Genomic DNA, 23006 nt, shown 5'->3' with positions numbered 1-23006 from the left:
GCCTTGAGGAGTTTGAGTGCTCACACAACCTTGCTTTACACTTGGTTGTTTACTCAAAAAGAAACAAAAGAAACTTCTTGCTTATCTTCTTGCCGGTCCATGTGTTTTATATACACTTATTTTGTTTCCTTATTTTGTTTCTACTTTGCCGATAGAGAAGCCTCAAACCTTTCTCAGTGCACCTATATAATCTGGAAAATTTTGTTTCCTTATTTAAACATTGGGGGGTTGTTCTATACCATGAAAACTTGGTTTAGGAAGTTTTAAGGTGATGTAAGTTTTCTCCCATCAGCATGAAGAGAGAGTCTGGCCATCAGAGTAATAGTTTATTTAAAAAAAAAAACCACCAACAAACAGACCTTTTACTACCATGAGTCTGTTTGGGAGGAGAAAGGAGGTAATCCAAGCAGATACAGCCCCACTGGTCTGATCTCAGTCAATATGCAGGACTCTCTTGTAGCAAAGGCAAAATAAAAAGCGGGGAGTAATGGAAAACATATAGAACACACAGTCAGTTTATAGCAGACTCACTATTTTTCTTTGATTTTCAGTTTTAAAATTTCTTTTAAAAGCTGAGGCAAATAGAGTAGAGCAAATATGCCTAGATTTTGGAGAAGTTGATGTGTTTGTTGCCTGTCCTGCTTTCTGCCATCGTATTTAATAGAGCACAATCCACTTAACAGCAGCCTTATGTTAGGTTTAAAAATGAAGAGCCAAGCCCAAGAGAACTCTGCTTGCCTGAAAATTATTCAAACATTAAGTGATATGTATGTATCATCCAAAACAAATTCCCTCCAAAATTAAGGAAGTTTCCTCTTTTGAATTAGCAGATGTCTGTTAGAATTTTTTTGGTTATCCATACTGCCTAGCATTTTTAAAGTTGAGATACTTCAAGCAGAGCAAGTGCTCCTTTGGGAAAAAAGATTTATAAGAACTGGAGAGCAGTTCTGTGGATGTACATTTGTTTCAACGAAAGACAATATTTTCCAGGAACTACAGGTCTCAAGGCTTATATTTGTATTTAAAACAAAGGAGAAAGGAGACTGATACCAGAACAGGAAATGACTCTTTGATTTGGTACTCCTGGGACATGAGGAATATTTTGAGACTCTCCTCCAAAAGGGAGGAATTAAGTCTCGGTGAATGCAGCTGCCTTGCAGGTCTGTTGATTGTCATGGAGTCTTTCCACGTCCCCTGCTGCAGCTGGGGGCTCCATTATGGAGAGAATCTCCGTTGGCCTGCCTCTCTCCATAGCTGAGAGGCTCACGGGCAGGCCTGAAGCATGTGTGTCAGAATCTGTATTAATTCATTGCTGTGTTCTCAAATACCAGAGGAGAAAGCTTTTGTTGAGGGCAGTTTATAGTAATGTACAGCTTTGCATGATACCTTGCTGAACAGGATTGAGCTCTAGATGTGCTGAAGCACCCCTGACACTTGAATCTTTCTGTAAAACAGGGAAAAATGTGTCACTAAGACTGTGCCAGGCATTTATGAATGACTGCAATTGAACATAGTCCTTCACTTATTTCTAGCCAAGCACTTTTTTAAAGACGTTTTGCTGCAGTGTCTTTATCTGACCTTGCTTTTAGCTGTACAACCCTTAAACACCAGTCCTTATAAGAACCAAGAGTTTTTTCCTAGACAGAATGTTGGTATTCAGACCTGTTTGAGTTAGTGGTGAAAGAAAAATATTTCCTCTGCAGAGATTTCTTAGAAACCTGATGAAATTGATCTGTCTTGAAATTGGGATGTAAATTGCTGAGTCTGCTCTAATATGCAAGTTACCATTCTACTGTTTCCCTGTTGATACTCCTTCTGGGAGTGTACTGCTCCTTTTTCATGCCTGCTTAATGTTGCCTGCAGCTGCACCTTCAGAAAACCATACAGTTACATAACAAACAACATTCATATCAATGAAATAAGCAGTATGTTTTTAAAAAGAGTATTTCCTGTCAAAGGCCTGGAGAAATTAAATGCTTGTTTGGTCTGATAACATGGTGGTTCAGGAAAGTCAGAAATCTGTTTTAAACTTGAAAACTTGAATCTCCTGTAGTCCTTATTACTCAAGCAATTTCTCTGTCCCAAATGACATTTTGCCTTTTTTGCATTTCTTTTATTCAGTGATCACTTTGCTGAGAGATCAGGTATTTCTGGAAATCTGAAATGGTATTGCATAGTTATGGTGGTAGTGCTTTGCTTCACTAAAGTTGCAGAATGTAAGTATAAGGTTTGGGAAGAGTAATGTCATATAGTGCAATGTGTTTACTTAGGAATAATTTATTTTGAACACTTTCAAATGTTTGATTGGAACTTAAATAGTGGTGAGCACTATTTTAGGGGATGCAGTAAGTTAGGTTCATAACAGTTTTGTGGAAAGCTGTAATTTACTGCACGATGAAAATCATGCTTTTATTTTAAAAATGTTTAATCTGTCAGTATCAGTGAAAATTACTTATCTGTACCTAGTCAGTGTCTGGTGTTCTGTAATATTTCTTTTGTGGAAAGCTAATCCTTAGCAGCAAACTCTGCTTCTGTCTCATTTCTTTTGCTCTGAAGTGACTGTTACTCTTTGCTTTCCCAACCTGCTATGATCTGCCAGGAAGACTTGTAAAATGGAAATATCACTAATGAACTTTCTAGTGAAACTTACCAAAATTGTAAATAACTTTTTAGCAAAAGTAAAATCACAGATGTGAAGGAAAGAGTGTTGGAGGGAGAGAAAAAAGTAGGGAGAAACACTGTTCTTATGTATTGAGATGCTTATAGTGTTAGGAAATACATGACATAAGGAAGCATGAAATACAATGTTAAGGCACTGCTCAGGCTGAAGATGTATTAGTTTTTAACTCTGTTCACGTTTCCCCTCCCACTTCTTTTCCTGTTTGGTATAAGAGACATATGGGGTAATGGTACTGTCTGAAATTTTGAAGCCACCCAAGGTTCTCTCTGCTCTGCTTTGCCCATAGAGAAACCTCAAACCCTTCTCAGTGCACCTATATAATCTGGAAAATTTTGTTTCCTGTAGAGTAGATACTATGCTAAAGGAGGATGCAAGTGGAAGGACTTGGTAGTTTCAGAGAAGTTGTTCTTAAAAGAAGAATTACAACTTGAATAGTAATGTGTTTTTGAGGTTACATTCTGGTCTCAGAAGTACCAGGGGCAATATTGTGTCTATAAAAAATGGGAATTACATTACTTATGTGAAAAATAATAATATGCAGGCCTGTTGAGAGAGAAAAAAATGGTGAAAGAAACCCACTTTTTCCCTAGATAGGAACTGCTTACAGTGATTGGAATCACTGAATTCAGGATATACATGTGTAGAAAAATGCTTCTGGTCATGTGGTGTTTATGCCACAAGGCACTTCCATCCAGGAGGGCTAAATTCAAGACTTCTGACCCATTTATTGATAATTTAAGACATTGACCCATTGTTAACACACCATTTATTTCAAACAGGAGAAAATACAGATATATGACTTAGGGAGAGGAGTTTAGCTTTAACTTAGGATTGTCAGGCTTTTGTATTCATTGATACTGAACACAGAAGGGGTTTGGGGCATTTATGAAATTGTTTAAACTGACAGATGAACAGACAGGAAATTGTGGATTGCACTTAATGTACTGTGTCTTAAGTAATTTGTGTATCAACTCACTGTGTTGCATTTTCATCATCAACAATATTTGTTTGATCTGGTAGAAATAATTACTGTTTCATTCTGGAAAATGACATTTGATCTTGAGGCCTTAATTTTTTTATTGTAAAGCTTCGTTATTCTTAAAATTTAGGGCCACCTGCTTCTTATGACAATATTCTTCTTGCCAGACCACAAGGAGACAGAGCTGCCAAGTGGAAGGGAGTAGTCCTCTCCATTGCAAAGTCAATAGTCTCTAATGTTTCTAACTCTACAGCAGTAACTCTTTCACCTTCTAATAAATAAAAGTGCATTGGTGGGTGACTGGACAAGGTAGAATTACTTGTGGCAAGATCAAAGCAGTATGGCTTTAAGGGAGTCTGAAGTTTATTTGACTTGAGTATGCTTCTCCTCTTTCTACTAATACTGAGAGGAGAAGGATCCCTCAGTTTACTTAAGAATAAAATATTCAGTGTGCTACACAGCAAATTCTAAATACTTCCTTAATGCTTTACTTTGTGCTTCTCTGCACCCCAGCAGATGTAGGTATTTCTCATGGGTGTTCATGTTAATACTAAGATAACATACTGAAGAGAGATGAGCACTGTTCTCTGAGTGATTGAATGGAGACATTTAAACTCTGCTTAGCTAGGGAGGTAAGACCAGGTGTCTCCATGATCTAAAGGAGCAGATTTTGCAGAATGTGATGATGTGGATGAAGAGAACTGCAAAGTAGTGTCTTAACTGCTGAGACTCATGGAGGAGATTTGTAAGAAATTTTGTGTGGTCTCAATCTTAGAGTTGTATCCTCATTGTGTACCCAAAAGTGAGCAAAGGAGTGCATCCTGAAAGTAAGCAAGGGCAAACACTTAACAGCAAAAGAAAGAGAGTAGTTAAGGAAAAGAGAACTCACTGTGAGTTTCCAAGTTAATCTGCTTGCCTCTGTCATGGGCTTGGGGCAGGAAGTGCCTTTCTTTAATGCCATGGTAGGAGGTGAGGTATCGCTTGTGAAGCCCGGTTTCTCTTGAGCTATGGACTGGTGCTTTGCATTCTGACTGCCCTTTTGAAGAGGTGCTGCCCTTAAAAATTGGGGAGAATGCCTAGCAGCAGTGTAGGAAATGTGGTGAAAATCCTGCAGGAATTACTGAAGAGTAAGAAGTGTCCTGTGTCTTCTGCTGACCTGTCTGGCACTTCCTGTGACCTCAGGTTTCTGCATTACTACTTTTCTGTGGTTTTTTGTAAAAGAAGAAAAGGAGTGTTTCACTGCAGATTAAAGCCTCATTTATTGTTCATGATCACGTTTTTTAGACAATGTAAACTCTTGCTTTAATAAGAGGAGGATGAAGAAGGGAATATATAGTATATATGTAGACCTTCCATTAGATTTTGGTTTTCACACCAGTACCTGCTGCCTTTTGCCTCTGCTTTTAAATTCTTTATTTCAGTCACCCAGGTAGAAAACTTGATTGTAGTCTTACTGTAGGTCTCACTACCTCATCATGAGTTTAATTATAGTTTATATTTTTAGGTAAGGCAAGTCCTGCAAGGTTGAGATAGTTGCAGCTGTATTGCCCACAGTGATGAATTATTTCTTCTGCTCTGAATCACCTATCAAACCAGTGTGACAGGTTTTAATAACAATGTCCTGTTAATAGAAATTTTTGTAACAATGAATGAACCTTTTGGAACACTGACATAAGATTAATGGGCTGGTGTTGCACACTGAGTGTGGTACATTTTATTGAACTGAACAGCACCAGTAATTGAAGTAGACTTGAGTTTTTCCTTGTCCTTTGCTTTCAGACAATGCTGAGTTTTATAACTGCAGAGGAGGAGTATTTGATGATAGGAGAGCAATTTAGGTGCTTTATGAAAAGTTTGACTGACCTAGTATTGAAAAGAGCACTATGTCTTGTTTTTAATTCCTTCCATTGCTCTGAGCTTTAGAGGGTTATTTACACTTGTAAATTACAATGTGTACTTACTTTGAGGGACTTCAGTTTCAGTTTGCATGTTTATTAACACCAACAATAGTTAGTATAAAGGGGCACACATCAGCTACTGTGTGGTAGCAAAGATATGAATTTGTGAAGTGTCACTTCCTACACAGTGGCTGATGTGCATATGTCCTTGCCTTTTTTCTCCAGAGCATGGTAATAATTTTTGGCAGAAGAGACTTGTTGCAGCAAAGTACAGAATCTTGTTTTCTGTTCAGTTAAATATATTTTGCTAGTGGTACTTAATAAGTAGGGTTAATATTCTTTGTACCAGCACTGGAAAAAATGTATACTTTTGTTTAAACTGATTCTATAATAAAAATCTGTATATGTGCTTGGAGATGCAAACATACAGTAAGAAATACTTATTAAGTTGCTCATTGCTGTCTTTGACTTTGTCCTTGTTTTATTCACTTGTTTCATGTTTTTTATGTATCTGTTTGATGTAGATGTAACAGTGAGAGTCTGCACAAGATGCCAGAGCACTGGCTAAGCTGTGTGTTAGAAGAAATCAAGTGTTGTGATCCTTCCTCCACACTGTGTGCAACCCGACGGAGTGCAGGAATTCCATTCTACATACAGGTATCAACTTGCGTCACTGTCTATGATTTAAATATATTCTCCAGAAAGGGCATTTTTTAAAAAAGGAAATTGCATATTTACTTTTCCCTCTTCAACCCCTTTTGATCAAACAATTGTTTTGGTTTTTTTACACAGACTTTTATTGCCTTTGTGCAACCAAGAAGTTGTTTGTAATTGAGCCACATCTGGCACCTCAGTTCTATTGACTGTTGAGATTTTTGGCTTGTGGTAGATTTCAGTGGCATTTCTAAAGATTGTGTTTAGACTTTGTGTTACAACTGTAATAATTCCGGCAAATTCACAGATTAATTCACAGATTAAGTAAGGCTTTGCTAACTATGTGCTGCTTCAGTGTGAAGCAGTAGAATATGAACAGACCTTCACAGAATTGTAAAATGGTGGCCTGTTAAAGACTGCAAAGAACTTGGGAAGGCCACTCACTGGCAGTAAAGCACAAGTAATAGTGTCACACTGGCTGGTGTTGACTGGCAGTCTCAAGTGCAGGAGTGAAGGAGTGCATTACTGAAGACTTCTATCTGAGAACATCGGGCCATGCTCCCACATTCTTCCCACTCCCTGTGTTACCTTCAGATACATCAATCCCAGCCCTTTTGACTTCTGCCAAGTTCAGAACTGATGGAAGGACGGCAGTGTTTTGTCTCTGCTTGAAGTGTCACCTCTTGCTGTGTGCCCCACATTAGTATGCAGCCCCTCATCTACATCCTTGTGGGGTCAGTCACTGCAGAGTTGGTTTTGCAGATTACACTTCACCTATTTTCCTTCCTTTGTTCCTTAAAGCAGCCATATTTGCTTTCCCCTAAATTAACCTCCATGATCTTGATTTTCAAGCAGTTTTCTAAGACAGGAGTCCAAGAGTAACAGTATGGTTTGTAACTTTCTCCACTCTCTGGAGTACAGTCTCAAGCACGTTCCAAGGATCTGAGGGACTGCTGGGAGCAAGCTCTCCCTGCCAGAATAATTCATCTTGCTTGTTTTCCACTCTGAGTTTGCCCTGAGAAAGTTGAGGCAGCCAGCTTCTGTCTGACCTCTAATGTCAGTCACAGCCTGCTCCTGGCTTTGCTAGATGTGTGTGTAAATCAGCAGAGATCAGAAGTAGGGCACTGGTTTTAGAGACATTTTCCTGTTCAGTTTCAGCACTTAAATATCTTTCTCACTTCTAAGAGTAAGTTGTCTGCAGAAGAAATTTGCTGATTTCATGTTTTCTGGTTTCCCCATTCACACCACACAGTTTGAATCTGATGGACATTATCTAGTTGTAATCTTGACAATGTGGGAAAAAAGCAGCATGTTTCAATCAGTCTTTTATGTAAAAAGTTAGGTTACTGTAAGGACTAGGTGGACCCAGTGATATCCGACTGCATGTGTAGTCTGCAGTTGGCCTACTGACTCCATAGGGCAAAGCTTGCATTGTGGATAAATAGGTCAGAGGCTTCTTTTTTGACAGCTCTGGAAGAGTACAGAGTTTAGTTAATTAACAGGAAAGTTTGAAATTAACATTGGGATTAGTCTGAAATAAACTATTTTCATATTGTGATTTTATAGTAAAGAGAGGTGGTAGTGTTCTTTGGAAGTAGTTTTGAATGTGTCCATAGATTCAGTAAAATGAGTTGAACCCTCAATGCCTTGTGGCATTTAGATAATAAAAATATGAGCTGTAATGTGTATCCTAACAGCAGTAAAAGAAGGTTATTTTATTACTGCAGTGTGGTCTCTTTGCTATTTACATGCTGTGCTGTGTTCTTATGAACATAAAATACATCTATTTTAATGAGAATATGTAACTTTTTAGGTTATAACCATTCCATGACCTCTTTAAAATAGGAATGTTATTACTGCAAAGGTGCAGCTCCATTTAGTGGGTGGGAAAATATGATTTTCAGCTTTAACATTATGAAATTTTAGTCTTCAGGTCATTCTCCTCTCTTTCATACTTCATGAACACCTTTTTTTTTCCAACCTGCCCTCTCTGTTTCTCCTATCATTAAAGATACTGATAAACTGACAGAAACTACTCCTGGGCTTCTGCCTAAGCTCTGTAAGTCATTTGGCTCTTACTGATACTGAACAGACTCTAGGCCCCAAAGCACAAATAGATCATAATCTTTTATTGGTAATAAATAATTTATGATTATCCATTTGTCCTAGCTTGGAAAAATTCAACAAGAGCTACTAGATAAAGGTAAAGACTGTTCTAAATTCAGTCTTGAAGTTTAGAGAACTAATTAAGAGTATTTTCATCTCAGCTGGATGTCCTATCCACTGAAATACTGTTTGGAGAGGGATGTATCTCTTCCCTTATTTCAAAAATGTGCTGCTTGTTTTATCCTGTGTTGCAAACCAGAATTTGTTATTTGGCCAGCCGTTGTTGTCTAATATAGATGTTATTAACCTAAAAAAATCCATACTAGGAAATGTAAGTATGTGTAGTACAGCAGATACTTTTGCTGTCCAAAATGCTATGATTTGTATACTGACAAGCTTTGAACAAAGCTGAGTTGAAACTGAAACTTCATTTTTTGTTAAATTTTTATCGTCATTCTGTATGGTCAGAAGCTAGGCTGTGATATGGTAAATACAGGAATGAGAGAAGAACTGGTAGTGCAGAATAATGGCTAGAAGCACCTGATTTTTAATTATTTTTTCTCCTTTCTATAGGCTTTGCTGGCATCAGAACCAAAGAAGGGCAAAGCAGATTTGCTGAAAATGGCAATGAAAGAATTGATATCTCTGGCTGCACCTTTGAATGAATCTTCAAGTGTAATTCCACAGGTAAAATTCAGCCCCTCATCAAAAGGCAAATGTCAAAAGTGTGTTTACACCATTTCAAGCAGTTAAGAAGAGTGTGTATTTTTAATGAGGATGTTCTGTTCTAACTATCTATAGCTAGATTTTAAAAGCTTTGCATGTGTAGAGGTTACAAAGTTACTGTAAAAGATACTAAAAAATGGATTGGGCATAATTCCATATTTTTTTTCTGGTACAGCAAATGAAGTCATATATGAGCAATTTACTGCCTAGAGTATATTTTTAAACAGATAGATAAGTAACTTCCTTTTTACAAGTTTGTAAATGAACAAGCAAGCTTTGCTTACATTTAAAGTAAATAAATGAGTTATTTATGCATGAATCATAGTAAAGCACTACATGAAAACTGATTTCAATACTTAGTAACTTCTAAAACTTAAGTACGTACATTTGGAATACTAAAAAAACTTATTTTAAAGGCAAGATCTTTATTTTCAAAATGTTGTCATTTACTTTGTCTGTTTGTAAGTGCAAGCCACAATTTGTTCCCAATACACAGAAGGGTATCCTAATGACTCTGCCAGATTTTCTGCTGGTATAAATTTATGTAGCCTTGTCAAAGTCTCTGAGTCTATGTGTATTACCGCCTTCCCTTAGAGAAGGTAGAGAAATGTCAGAAAATGCTCCACGTGGCAGAGCAAGCCTGGCTGTCAGTTTTAGCTTGATATTGCCCTCCTGTGAGCTGTAGTTTATTTTTTCTCACAGTATCCACAGCATGTGAAGAATGTTGGAAAAGATGATTCTGAACTTCAAAAGTTATTTTTACAGCCATGATAAGCTAAGGATAAAAGAATGTTGGCCTTCACTTGCGATGCCTAGACTATAGTTGTTAGAGGAATATATTTTTAAACTGTAACTGCTATTAACAGTGTTTACTGCAGCACTATTTTAATCCATTTTTAAGCAGCAGTATTGCTTGTATTTAATATGGAAATAAAGTGCTGTAAATGTGTATATAGATTGTTTTTGCTTTGCATGTTCACTGTTGTAATTACATAAATGAAATTTAAGATAGTTACTATTTAATCTATATTTTTCATATATTTCTTCTCCCACCACAGGTTCATGCTTTAAATATCCTCCGGGCACTGTATAGGGATACACGTTTAGGTGAAAACATCATGCCTTATGTTGCAGATGGAATTAAAGCATCAATTCTAGGGTTTATGTCACCTGTCTGGGCAGTAAGTTAATTCTTCATTTTGCTTCTCTAGTTTACCAGGATATAAAGTGGTCCTGTTCAGTGAAGCTTTGCTCATGTTTATAAATGGCAGTACCACAATTTCTGGAATGTAATATTTTGAGGTACAGTAAAAAATAATGTAGACCTGCAAAAAGGTCATAATTTTGGTCTTGTATTTTGGTTTTGTTTAATTTTTCTTAATGTGAAGTGCTGATATCCACAAAAAGTAGGGACAAAGATTACCTTACAGGTTAAAGTCTATCTGGCTGTTAAATTTTGAGTCAGTGCACTTAGCTAGTAAGAAGTACATTTGCATTTGTCTGACTGTTACTTGCTCTTGAATTAAAGATCCCATATGGCATGTTCAGGTAGAACAGTTCACCCCTCTGCCTATGGGTGAATGCATTGAACCACTAAAAATCCGAATGTATTCCTTATAATAAAGATAGACATCTCCAAAAAACCTGATCTTTCCAGTAGGACTGTCTTCATTGGAAGGATGCTCTGAATTAATAGTTTCCATGTGCTGACCTGTAGCATGTTTTTCACTCAGCTATTTTTTTTTTTTTTTTGACTGTACATTAATGGCTGTATTTAAAAAAAAATCATACATTTCAAAGGGATTTTTCAAGCATAGTTCTTATTTTTTTTCCTCTAGGTACGAAATTCATCTACACTTCTTTTTAGTGCTCTGATTACAAGAATTTTTGGAGTTAAAAGAGAGAAAGATGAAAATTCCAAAAAGAATAGGTAACTTTCACTTTGTATCAGATACAAGTTTGCAAAACATGGCCTTAGCCAACAGCAATTTGAAAATGTTGCTTGCTTTGTGGATATATTTGAATCACGGCGTTAAAGGAACATCTAGCTGTGCTTAGATCGTGCTGCCAAGAGGTAAGTGGTAGGGCCAAAAATATCTGTTGTTAAACACAGAGTTAATTTGTACTCAGGTGCAATTTGACAGGAGTGGAATGTTGCTGGGAGGTTTTGCTACTAGTGGCCCTTCCAAAAGCCAGAGGCTCTCATGGTCACAAAACAGACCTATTGCTCTTGAGAGCAAAGAGAAAGGGGGTAAAGGAGAAGAGGTACAGTGGTTACACATGTGTTCACTTCCTTCTAAAGCAGGCCTGGAGTTAATTTCACCCCTACTTACTTGATTTTCCCCTTTAGTCTTCCTGCTCTAGAACACTGTCATATCTCTTTCCTTCAAGCTCTAAAAATTGCAGCTTGAAGAGCCATTTCTCTTCCAAGGGATACTGGCCTTGGATTCTGTAGTCCTGCTTCAAATCCCTTACTATTTCACTTTATGTAAAAACAGTTCTCCTCTGACTCTTAAAACTCTGCAGTCCTTAGCATTCCAGTTTCTTTGCACCCTCCAGTTACTGCACAAGGACCCCTATGTTTTCTTTGGGCCTCTTCCTTTAGCTTTTTCAGCAAACGAAGCATATCCATGCCCTGCTTTCTGTAACTGAGGTTTCTGCTCCAGGAGGGATGTGAAAATAACCCTGGATGTAGAATAAACTCATTAAAAAGTATTCCTTGGTAAGCCCATGGGGCCATAGAGTGGTCACGGTATGGATATTATGGTAACCATTTCAGAAATTCCTAATGGATTTTCACATCATAGGCAAGGCATGCAGTTTGTGAAAGAAGGCAATTGTTAGAATTTACCTTCAGAAATTCCACCCTTTTTATAGTGGTTCCTTACTGTTGATCCATGTAACTAATAAATTTTTCATGCATATTTTGAAAAACTAAATGTCTTGGGATGGTACTGGTCTCTCATATTTGAGATGCTACATAGATGCCATTTTAGCTGTATGAAATAGTTGATTTCAGGTGTCACTTGAAAAACTTAGTTACTATGCATGTATGAACATGAGGAAGAAATACAGGTGGAAAACTGGAGGGAGATTTTCCTTAGAAAATAACTCTTTCCCAAAGCAATTTGAAATGTTAGCTGCTCTACTGCCTGAAATTATTCTTGTTTTGTCACATACCCAAGTCACTTCTAAATTCACTCCTGTAACCCTCCTAAAGCTCAAGCAGAGCAATAAAAAGTGCTTTTCACTTCTTGCCTTCCTACTTTGGTTTTATAACACCATTTAAAGTTGCCTTTTTCCTTTAGTTTTTATATTGAGTACTTACTGAAAGAGACACCCTGCTTTTTTAAACTTGTATCTTTGGGAAAAACATGGCACTAACTTCAGTGGGGAGGCAAAGTGACTTCTCAAATGCATGCAGTGTGATGATCTGTAGAATCTGAGATTTCTGTTTGTGAGGCTGCAGAAAGTAATGCACTTGAGCTTCTTTTGGGTGTGGGAGATACCAGAAGGAAGGAAAGGAATCTTTTATGTAGCTGAATTAAATTTTTTAATGACAACGTTAATTTTTATGTAACTGGACCTGTTGACTTGCTTCTCTGAAACCTTTTTTTTACAGTAATTTCTCTGTATTCATTTTAACCAAAAGATGTTAAAGCTGGGCTGGCTTTCTTTTCTTCATCAGTTCATTTAGTGGTTTTGCATTAAAGATTGCATGAAATCACTTCTGCTCTTTTCCATGTGTGCTTGTCAAAACTGTGATACAGGGATTAGGAAGACACTTCTTAAGACAGGTCTGTGAGCTACAGGAGGTGTGAAAGCAGGCAGAGATTTGATTTGTAGCTCCTGTCTCTGCAGGAGCCTCACAGGTGGGTATAAGGTGGGCTGTGTTTGTGAACAGAGAGGTTTGTGTTTCTGTGGTTTGGCACCACGAGGTGTCACCATTACTGCACAGCTCCCTACAGCCTCATCCCTGGGTGCAGCTGTGTTTGGGTGCTTCTCTTCTGGAGCTTTAAACACCAGGAGTGTTTTGCTCAAACAAAATTCACATATTAAAACCAAATAATTTTTTCCCCACTTCCAAAGCAGTGGCATTTTAGCAACTTGAATCTGTAGGAGCTTTTGTGAAAGTCACCTGGCTTTAGAATGCTTGTTCTGTTGCCTTGAGGATGTTCTGTTTACATTAAGGGACATCAGTCTGTCCAAAGACCAGCTCTCCCATTTGGACCCTGCCTAGGTTTCCTAATCTAGGTTTCAGATTAGGAGGTTAAATCTGTCATTTTTGTGTCAGCAGGGAGTTAGACTATAGGTGGGCTGTTCTGGGCATCTCTCTAAAAAAGGATGGACTTTCTGACTGGTTTCTCAAAAAGAGTTCCTGTAATACTGATAGAATTGGGGTGGTTTGTGTAGACTTTCAGAAGCTTTGCTGGAACTTGAATTATTGATGCATCTTTTTAATTTTAGCATGGATGAAAAAGATGATGAGTTGGAAAATTAATTTGTGAAAAAATAACAGCTGTGTGCAGTCTTGCAAGTAGAAGAGAGAGGAGTTGTGTGAAGGCTCTTTACAGTGGTCCATGCTACTCTCTGTGTTGAGCTTTTTCTTCTAGGGAAAATAAAGTTAGAACTCTTCTCTGGCTTTTCTCTTTCTGAGAAAGACTGTATCAAAACTTCTAACGCTGCTGCAAGTGTGTGATGGTGTCTGTATATAGGTCTATGGGTGTGTATTTGGCTAAAAGATGTTCTGAATTTCAGAGAATTTACATTTGTAAAATGGCCCAGTTAGCACTTCCTTACAGAGGGTTAAGTTTAGATTTTATATACTTGAATTGGCAATACAATTTTCTTAAATGCTTTGATAATTTAAAATCAACAAGACTTGGAGTGAAATTCTAGCCAGATAGATTCAAAGTACTGAGGAAGGTTGGAAAGAAGTCTGCATTGTGCCTGTTGATATTTGGTTACAGAAAGTGTGTTCTGCACAGATACATCATGGTGTGCTTTAGAGAAAATACCCCCCTTTTCCAAGGCCTTCACAGCCCAGGTGTTTGTGTTGGTACACTCAGTCACTTCACACTTGCTGTGCCTGCATCCTGGCTTGCCTGGCTAAGGTGGGATCAGCTGCAAGCTGTCCCCCAGCCCCACTGCTGTTCAGCACTTGAACTGGGTGCCCTGGGATCTGCCCTCCACCCAGGCAGTGGCTCAGGAGAGGGTCCCAGCTTCCAGGCACAGTCTCCCTCTGCCTGCTCTGGCATTACAGAATGACATCAGTTGGAAGAGAGCTGAAAGAACAGCTTGTTCCAATGCCCCTGCCATGGAAAGGGGCACCTTCCACTAGACCAGATTGCTCAAATCCCTATCCAACCTGGCCTTGAACACTTTGAGGGACAGGACATCCATAAATTCTCTGGGCAACCTCTTCCAGTGCTTCACAGTGAAGAATTTATTCCTAATACCTGATCTAATCCTGCCCTCTGTCAATTTAAAGCCATTCTGTCTTGTCCTATCCCTACACACCCTTATGAAAAGTTCCTCTGCAGCTCTCTTGGAGGCACCACCCTGAGGGGCCCATTGAAGACCTGAGTACTCTGCTTAGTTTAATGTGAATTGATTGAATAGGACTTTGGACAGCAAGGAGTTCTGTAGGTCACTGATTTTTTTGATTAAATAGCCACTTCTTTTTTTCTTGTGCAGTCTCTTTGCAATGTAGATGTGTTCATTCCATACACTTTTGAAGAAGCTGGAGTGTAGTGTGTGCTTCATAGTTCTGTTTCTTTCATGGTCACTTCTTTTTTGTTGTAGTGTTGCTACAGATTTCAAATAATCTAAAGTAGATTTTTGCTGTAGTTGATTGTAGTTTCCAGTGTCACATAAAAAATTAAGATGTCTTGATATGAAGCTATATATGTATTATGATAATTAATGCAGACCTGAAAATCAAAATGAAAATGAGACTAACTTACATGTGCATATAACTGAAATTAATTTTGAAATGAAATTTCTCATCATAGAGGAATTCTTTTCTGTCCAAAGGAGTTACAGTAATAATAGTGGTACTTTCACACACATATATATATGTGTATGTCAGATATCTTTTTGGTCTGTAGTTCAATGCTAATTTACTGCTTCTTAGTGAATAAGATGCTTGTCATCAGATATTTTAAGAGACTCTTATCAAATCCTTGGTATTTCAGACTTTTTTTTTTAATTTCCCCCTCCCCCTGTCCCAAAGGATAAGCATGATCAGGAATTGCCTTTGAGGCAATTTGCCATTTGACTTAGAACAAGCTTCAGTCTTTATGGTAATAAAGAAGGATCATCCTGGTTTATCTGAAAATGAATTTTTTTTATTTGGAATACAAATGTTGCAGAGTCCTTAGGAAGGGTGGCCAATGGCCTCAGGTATAGGCTGGGGTTAAAAGAAAGAATGGGAAGTGGGAGAATTCCCTTTGCTTCTCACCTTTGCTGGAGGAGGTTTCAAGAAGGAAAAGCTTCAACTCTTTAATTAAAAACCAGGGTTTTAAGCAAGGCTGAGATGGTACTGTGCAAGCTGATGATTTTTATGTTTCAAAACTAGTATATATATGTATATATTTGCATTTTGGGAGGAGGGAAGCTCCTATGAATTTATAGTGTAGTGAAGGGATAATGCATATGCAGGAAAATATTTTGTTGTCAACACACATTTTCTGTGGAGTTAATATTCATGCTGTCTGGAATTTGAGTATGAATGCTGCCATGTTTTCAGTGTTGGTTTAGATCTATTTGTAAAGAAAGAAAACTTTTCTTACCATCTACATTGTCCTTATTTTAATTTATAGCTGTCAATAGATGTTAATGACTTCAGACTCTGGAAGGGGGAAACTTATCCTTTTAATTACAATAAGATGAAAACTATGTAGATGTTTACAGGTTATGAAGATGCCCTGCATGACTGCTCTCTGCTTTCCTTGTTTTTATTGCAAGTTGAGTGTTCAGCACTTCTCAGTAAGTGGTTGCTTGTACACTTGAAGGTCACTGAGTGAAATATGCTTTCTCATTAATATAAAGATTTTTAAGACCATAAAGAATCACATTTAACACTGTGAAAAGTTAGAGGAAAACACTAAAAAGTGAATGTTCTCATGCAAACCTCTCTTTTCATAACATTATCCCTCAATTAAATGATTCTGGTATTATCTTGCTTTTCTCTAAGCTCCTTTTGAGTCGTAGTTTCAAAAATGTAGACTACATCGTATGTACATGATTCCTGTTACAGATCCCACTCCTGGCAGGCTAACACTTGCAGTATTTCTAACTTAGCACCTGAAAAGTCTGTCTGACATCAAGGATGTTTTGTCAACCTTAACAGCAAGCTTATTAGACATTTTCAGTGGATCATGCTAAGCTCTGTAGGACTTCTGGGATGAGTCAGTGTTGCTCATAGAGAAGTGGCCAGTCCTGTTTTGGGGTAAGCCTAAAGAAACATGGGCGGTACTGACATGGTCAGGCTGTAGTGGCTTATCAGAGTGGTAAAATGGGATAGCTCTTTGGTGAGTGCCCTGAGGGGATGCTCGCAGTGACTCCAGCCCTTAAATGCTCTGTGCCAACTTGGAGACACACCGGTGGCAGAATTCCCATGTGCCAGCTGAGGTCCAGCTCCATGTGAGGGATGGTGACCAGGGCCATGGCTCCAGGAAGGCTGAGCCTCTCGTGCCGGCTCCAGCAGGGATGTGCACGTACGGCTCCATTCACAGGACTGGCCTCACTGAGCTCTGTGCCTCTGGCCCTCTTGTGTGCTGGGCAAGGCTTGGGATTGCTGAGCTTGGATCCCATTAGTGATTCCCTAGTGGATTTTCTCTGGCAGCCTTGGCCTGTTGCAGCTCTCCAGTTGAAATAATGTGTCAGTGACAGCGAGGTTTTGTGAGGTGACTGAGCCATTTCGGTGCCTCTGGTGCTTTTCCTCTGGCTCCTTCTGTATCACCTTGTTCCTTCCATGGAACCTCAGTTGTTCTGGTGAATGCTTTCAAAGTAGTTATTAAGGATTTGTTGCAGTACATTGCCTTGTGAGGGGGTTGTTTTTGTTAAGAAAAAAAAAACCTTGCCCTTCTGTATGCCAAAAATAGGCCACATTTACTTTGTTCAACTTTTTGTTTTTAATACTCTGTCTCTCTTTTTTTATTGACTTTGACAGATTTAGAAGAGTTAATCTTAGAAGTGTCTCAAGAAAACATGCAAAAGTTCAGGCTGACTCAGATAACCATTACAGCTTTTGCTGATTAATAGTTCAATAACAATATGCTTGTTTAAACATTATTTTGAACAAGCTCCCTAAGTGCCTTTATAGCAAGAATAATGATGATAAGGTACTATTAACTTGTAAGTTGAAGGTAAAATTTATGAAAGTTTTGTGCAGAAACAGAAACAAACTGAAAACAAGCTCCTAAACAAATCTGTTTCCCGCTGTGTTATTTCCTTAATTACTCTGTTTCTTTTGCAGGTCTAAACTAAAACTCTAAAATCCCCTGTAGCAGAAAATAGGGATTTTTCTTCTCAAGTCTGAACATACTCTGTCAGTATGATTTCTGCTGGTTTTAGGAACACTGTGTGTGTCTTTCTATTTTTGATAAAATACCTAAAATCTACAGAACCATTTTTACTTTAAGATCATACCTTGGCTATACAGAGTCAGAAAAGCAGTAACCCACATAAATCCCAGTCACATTTCTGGGGTCTAAAACACAGTTAAATCATTGTTGTGCAAACGTGTGTCTCTGTTCTCCTGAACAGGGAGTATCTTCATAACATCCTGTTTTAAGTCAGCACCAGAAAATAGAAAGATGAATGTGGTAAAATGACCTGAATGAAAGTTTACCCAAAGTGGAACATCCTTAAAGTATATTGCTGGCCCAAGGTAACTCCAGTTCATTCATTTGTTTTAAATAAATTAGGGGCATAATGTTAATGTTTGTTTCTACTGAGTGAATAAAATGCATTCCATAAAACAAAAATTAATGTAAACTAGCCACATGAGTAGGTAATTTAGTTTCTCCTGTAGTGATAAAAGTTTTCATTAGTATGAATGGAGGTAATTATTCTATTTTGATCTGTGCATATTATACATATCCCTTATTCATTAACTATGCTAAGTAAAAAGCAGCTACTCCTCACAGAATACTGCCAGAGAGAAAGTGCGGATTATTGGAGCTGAAATTTATAATGCTAAGTTTGTGGTAAGAGAGTAAAGATAATAGTGTTATAGACAGTGGTTGAACAGAATTCTTGGAAACTTTCTAGATACATATATGCATATCTCTTAATTTTAGTTACACCTTTTTGTGTACATACATTTGTATGTACATATACTCATATGCACAGTGCAATGTCCTAAAAAAAGTTTGTTAAAAGTAATTATATGTAAAATAATTCAACTCAGTTTTAGATACAGTTTTATATACATGCATATATATGAAGGTACTTTTGTCTATGTGTATCAAAGTTGAGTGGTGATTAATGTGTTGCTGTAGGTACCAGGTTGTATCTGTGATGTTGGGTTGAAGTGCTGTTCCCCTGTTTTTATTCTGAGCCCATTGTATGCATACTTCTTTATCTAGCATCACAGCAAAAGTGTTCTTGTAGAAGTGCTCTTCACAAGTTACTTTATTGAACTGTGTGTTGCATAATTATTCCTCTTAAGTCACACTTTTCCTGATTTTTTTTTTGTTCTATGCAGGTGCTCTTTCCATACCTGATCACACAAAGAATGCAATAAATAGCAAAACAAGAGGTATAAAGAAACTTGTGCTTAAGAGATCAAAGCAAACCAGACCATGCAGTCCTTTAGAAATCTTGGCTAGCTCTCTTGTAAATAAAAGTGCCTCTAAAGCAGAGGGTATTTAACTGCTGTATTTACACAGGTTTTGATTGGCAGTTCAGTTATTAACCTCATAAAAACACAGCAACGTAAACTAGTATGAATGTTTATTCTAGCACTTCTATCTGAAGGAAAATGAAAACCAAGATATAGTGGCATATTCTTAGTTCCTTTTAAGTATTTATTTTAGGTCTGTGTAGCATAAAAGAATGTTTTTTCAAGTCAGTGAACTTAAACGATTTTGCTTACTGTTCTGGGATTTAAGTGTTTTCTACTTACTGACAAAACAAATGTTAGATTTATTGAAGGTACAGAGTCGCCACATCTTTGTTAAAGGTTCAAACCCCACATGTTTATGATGATGCTTCTTTCCCCTTCATAGTGTTTTCCATTTCATGCGGGGTAGAAATGAAATCTGAATTCTTTTTTCTTACTGATTTGATGAGGGTACAGAAAAGGTGTGCCTTTTTGTCATGGAAGAGGTGTCCTGTATCATGCTAGGTCTAGAAAAACAAGTATGCAGTAATCTTCTGTATCCTTGCTCTTGGGCTTATTAGCCAATGCATTGCACTAGTTTTGGTTTTTTTATAGTTGTTTTTTTTCCAGGCTTCATTGTGGCCTCCCACAAAATTACATGGCCATTTTGCCTTCTGAGGCAGCGCTACAATTCTCTTTTGCGTGTGAAATGTTTTATTGAAAGCAGTTTGTCATGAGTCCTGAAACAGTATGTGATATCAGGAATTTAACTCTTAGGTATATTCTTTAAACAAAATTATCTGAGGCAAATTAAAATTTGTATATAATCTCTATTTCTAAAGGAACTTGCCTGCTGCTATTATCTGTCTCTGAGTAAAAATAGTGATGGTTCTCTGGTGGTCATCCAGAGGGACTGTTAATCATGAGCTTTCATAAATATCCACTACTTCTGAAATAAAATTTTAAGTGATTGTTTTTATTTCTACATCAAGCTAGTATTTTAAATACTATCGTACCATATGGCAAAAATAATAGTTTGTGCTGAATTAAAGACTAAGTTGCTAACTTGATAAAAATGCGAATTTTGTTCTGAGCAGGATCTATTGTTTACTGCACTTGCAGTGGCTTGTGATGGCCAGCAAATGCAGGAAGACAAGAAAAACATTGATCTTTTAAGAAGGCAGTGTTAAAACCATGGTGGCAGAGTGGGAAGTAGCTAAGTGGAACCAGACAAACTGTAAAGGGATCTCTTTGTCCTTGATTCCCATGGAGAGTATGATTGCTAGCAACACTACATCGGGTCAGTGGTGTCTTTGGACGAGTTAAAACCTCCAGAGTTTCAAGGATGTTTCATAGCTATTCTGAGTAAGAGTGCTTCATTCCCCTGCACAATTTAGAGCTTCCAGGCTATTATTTGTGACCATTGGTCCTTTCTGTAGTCTTTGCAGCTACTGCAAGAAGATTATTAGCTCTCTACTCTTTGATTCCTTCAAGTGGTAGTAGGCTGCTGTTAGATCTTCCCTGGACCTCCTCTTTGTCCAGCAGAACAAACCTGGCTCCTTCAGCTTCTTACAGAGCATGTTCTGTAGGCCATGCCCATCTGAGTAGCCCTTTGCTGGACCCTCTCTTGAGTGTTCTGATGTCTTCTGGACATGGCAACCCAGAATGTGATGAGGATTCCATGTGCAGCCTCACTGATCTGCTGCTGCTTTTGTTCTAATGAATACATTCCCATCTGTGGTTTGTCCCGTGAGCGGTGAGGATGTGCCCTTGGCATCCACTCTAACCCGTATGTTTTTTTTCTTGGCGCTGTTGGTTTCTGATCCAGTTGGTTTTCACCCTGTGCTGATGCTCAGGATTATTCATCCTAGGTGCAAAGTCTGCAGTTTTGTGACTTGTTCTCCTTACTACCACTTTTGAATAATTTCAAATGTTATATATTTGCCTTTCCAGTTATATAATATTATGCTGTTTTGCTGTGTTCTAAAATAAAAGATAGAATTACCCTTGAAGTCAAATATAGTAAATTATTTTGAGTTAGAACCTGTAGTTAGAACCTTTCTGTTTTCTGTACCTTTATTGCTGTTACTCATCCTGTCACGGCATGCAGATGATTGTCATATAATTTAGTCCTAATAAAGGAGCAAAAAATTAATGTAATTCTTAAAGTATATCTGAAATTAGCTTTGATCTTGACCATGACTTCAGCATAAATCAATCTGCTATACATTTTTTCTTGGTGTTATCTATGTAGTTAAAAAAGAAAAGGTTTCCCATTTATTTTGAGTTTATGCTTCTGAAATCTATCTTTGTTAGTAGGGAAATAAGTTTCCTATATTTTAAGACAGCATCCAGCTGTTTAATAAGTGATAAGGGTCAGGGAAAGAACACAAATGTTAAAATGGGCAACTACAACCTAGTCTAGTCATTTTAGCCTAGTTAAGTTGCATTGTGGGATTTTTTCATAATTTAGCAATGTCAGAAGTAGCAAATATGTAAAATGTCTATTGTCTACATAAATCTGTCTTTTTGAATGACAATTTTGCCAAAGTGTGTCCTGGTTTTCAAGTTCTTTCAGCAGCAGTTGTCCTTGCAGTGCCAGGAGTATGTTGGGTTCTGTTTCTGCATTATTGCTCTTTAACATCAAGAATCATCTAACATGGCATTAATGATTAGAATGTAAGGATTGTTACAACACGAGTAGGTTTTACAGGAGACAATTAAAAATGTCTCTGTAATTTCATCAAAACTATATTCTTGGTCCTGATCTAAGTGTGCCTTTTCTGTATTTTTTTCACATTCCAGTTCTATTTTTTAAGTGTCATATTTTTTTTCCCTGTAAAATATTTGACCATGTATTTGTCAGCTGACATGAGATGTTAGCAGTATTTATGTTTCAAAAAGAACACCAGAAACCTTTTTTGCTCTCAGAAGATTGTCTCTAAATTTCACCTGTACTATACTCAAATATGAACATATTTGCTGCAGATGTTCTTTTACGTGTCAGTTACTAAAAACAGCCCACAAGGTTAGAAAGCTTCATTCTCCTGAAAAATAAATGAAAGAACAGAAGCAGGTAATCTCTGACACGTCACAGTAAAATGATATGTGTGCCCCAGTGTCACAGCAGAATTTTAATCTCCTGGAGTGTTCTCTTAAGTGTACAGCACAGTTTTAAAAAGAACACTGCAACATCCATAGTTTTATTCTTAAATGTATTTTTAAAATGCAGTTAAATAATCCACCCACTTGTTATGTATAAAGGTGGAATATTTTGTTAGAAAGACATTAATTAAATAAACACAGATGCTAGAGTTATGTAGCATCAAGTTGCTACTGAAACAAACACAATGTTTAATCTCTGGAGATGTCAGTTTTTAGCTATTCAGCATTTATGAATTGGTTCTAGAAGTTAGGTGTTATTGACATCTCCACAAGCACAGCACATAAAAACTTTAAAGCACATGATTTTTGGCTTAATTTAAGCCACTCCACGTTCTGTTCTGAAAAGTGGTAAAGCCACAGAATTAATGCTAAATGAATGGAAGAACTGCTGATACTCAAGAGTATAATAAGGGCTTCTGAGTTTGGTTATTTCACAAAAAGTAAAACCAGCTTTTGCATCTTTTCTGAAGAAGTGTTATCAACACTCTAAACTGTGTATCATGCTTAAACCAGACCTTCCCTCGAAGTCTTAAAGACTTACAGTCTGCTTTGAGTTTTCTTTTTTTTAATTTTTACCCCTAGCACTAGTTGGTTTTTTGTAACTTAGCTGTGATTCAGTTGTTTTCTAAGTGCTTATTGCTAGCTAAATTCTGTCCTTCCTATCATCACATGCCTTCAAAGTAACTTGTTGCCAGTTGATGGGACATCTATATTTGGTGGAAGTTTTCTCTTCCCCCCTACTTTTGCCTGCTCCAGAATCTGTTTAAGAGGAAGAGTTTGACTCGAGGGCACACAGACAAGTGTTAGGAGTGGTGGGTGTAGCTTGATTCTGGATGACGTGGTACAGAAGAAACTTCTGTATTACTGTTTCTTGTTAATGGAGCATCTTTTCAGATGGGGAGAACTGCATGAAAATGGCAAAGAAACTATTGTACGTCTCTAAATAAACATTCTTTTTTCAGTCAG

General features: G+C 37.5%; 1 protein-coding gene across 7 annotated transcripts in view; it reads left to right on the top strand.

Annotated features, from left to right (window-relative positions):
* THADA (THADA armadillo repeat containing) overlaps nucleotides 1–23006 on the top strand; it is a 153012-nt gene that overhangs the window by 24454 nt on the left and 105552 nt on the right. For 6 of the 7 annotated variants that reach the window (XR_004060613.1, XM_030946137.1, XM_030946136.1 and 3 more), the window contains exons 23-26: nucleotides 6082–6214; nucleotides 8891–9004; nucleotides 10102–10224; nucleotides 10882–10973. Coding sequence is in view for 6 of the 7 variants with exons in the window: in XM_030946137.1 (XP_030801997.1) it covers nucleotides 6082–6214; nucleotides 8891–9004; nucleotides 10102–10224; nucleotides 10882–10973 (462 nt within the window). In the remaining variant the exon portion in view is untranslated. Of the gene's footprint in view, nucleotides 1–6081; nucleotides 6215–8890; nucleotides 9005–10101; nucleotides 10225–10881; nucleotides 11862–23006 lie in introns of those variants that run through there. The other variant, XM_030946141.1, reaches the window with a different exon arrangement.

Source organism: Camarhynchus parvulus, chromosome 3 (assembly GCF_901933205.1).
Source record: "Camarhynchus parvulus chromosome 3, STF_HiC, whole genome shotgun sequence".
Taxonomy (NCBI): domain Eukaryota; kingdom Metazoa; phylum Chordata; class Aves; order Passeriformes; family Thraupidae; genus Camarhynchus; species Camarhynchus parvulus.
Note: the sequence above shows the minus strand (reverse complement) of the source record. Positions and strands in the feature narration are given on the sequence as shown.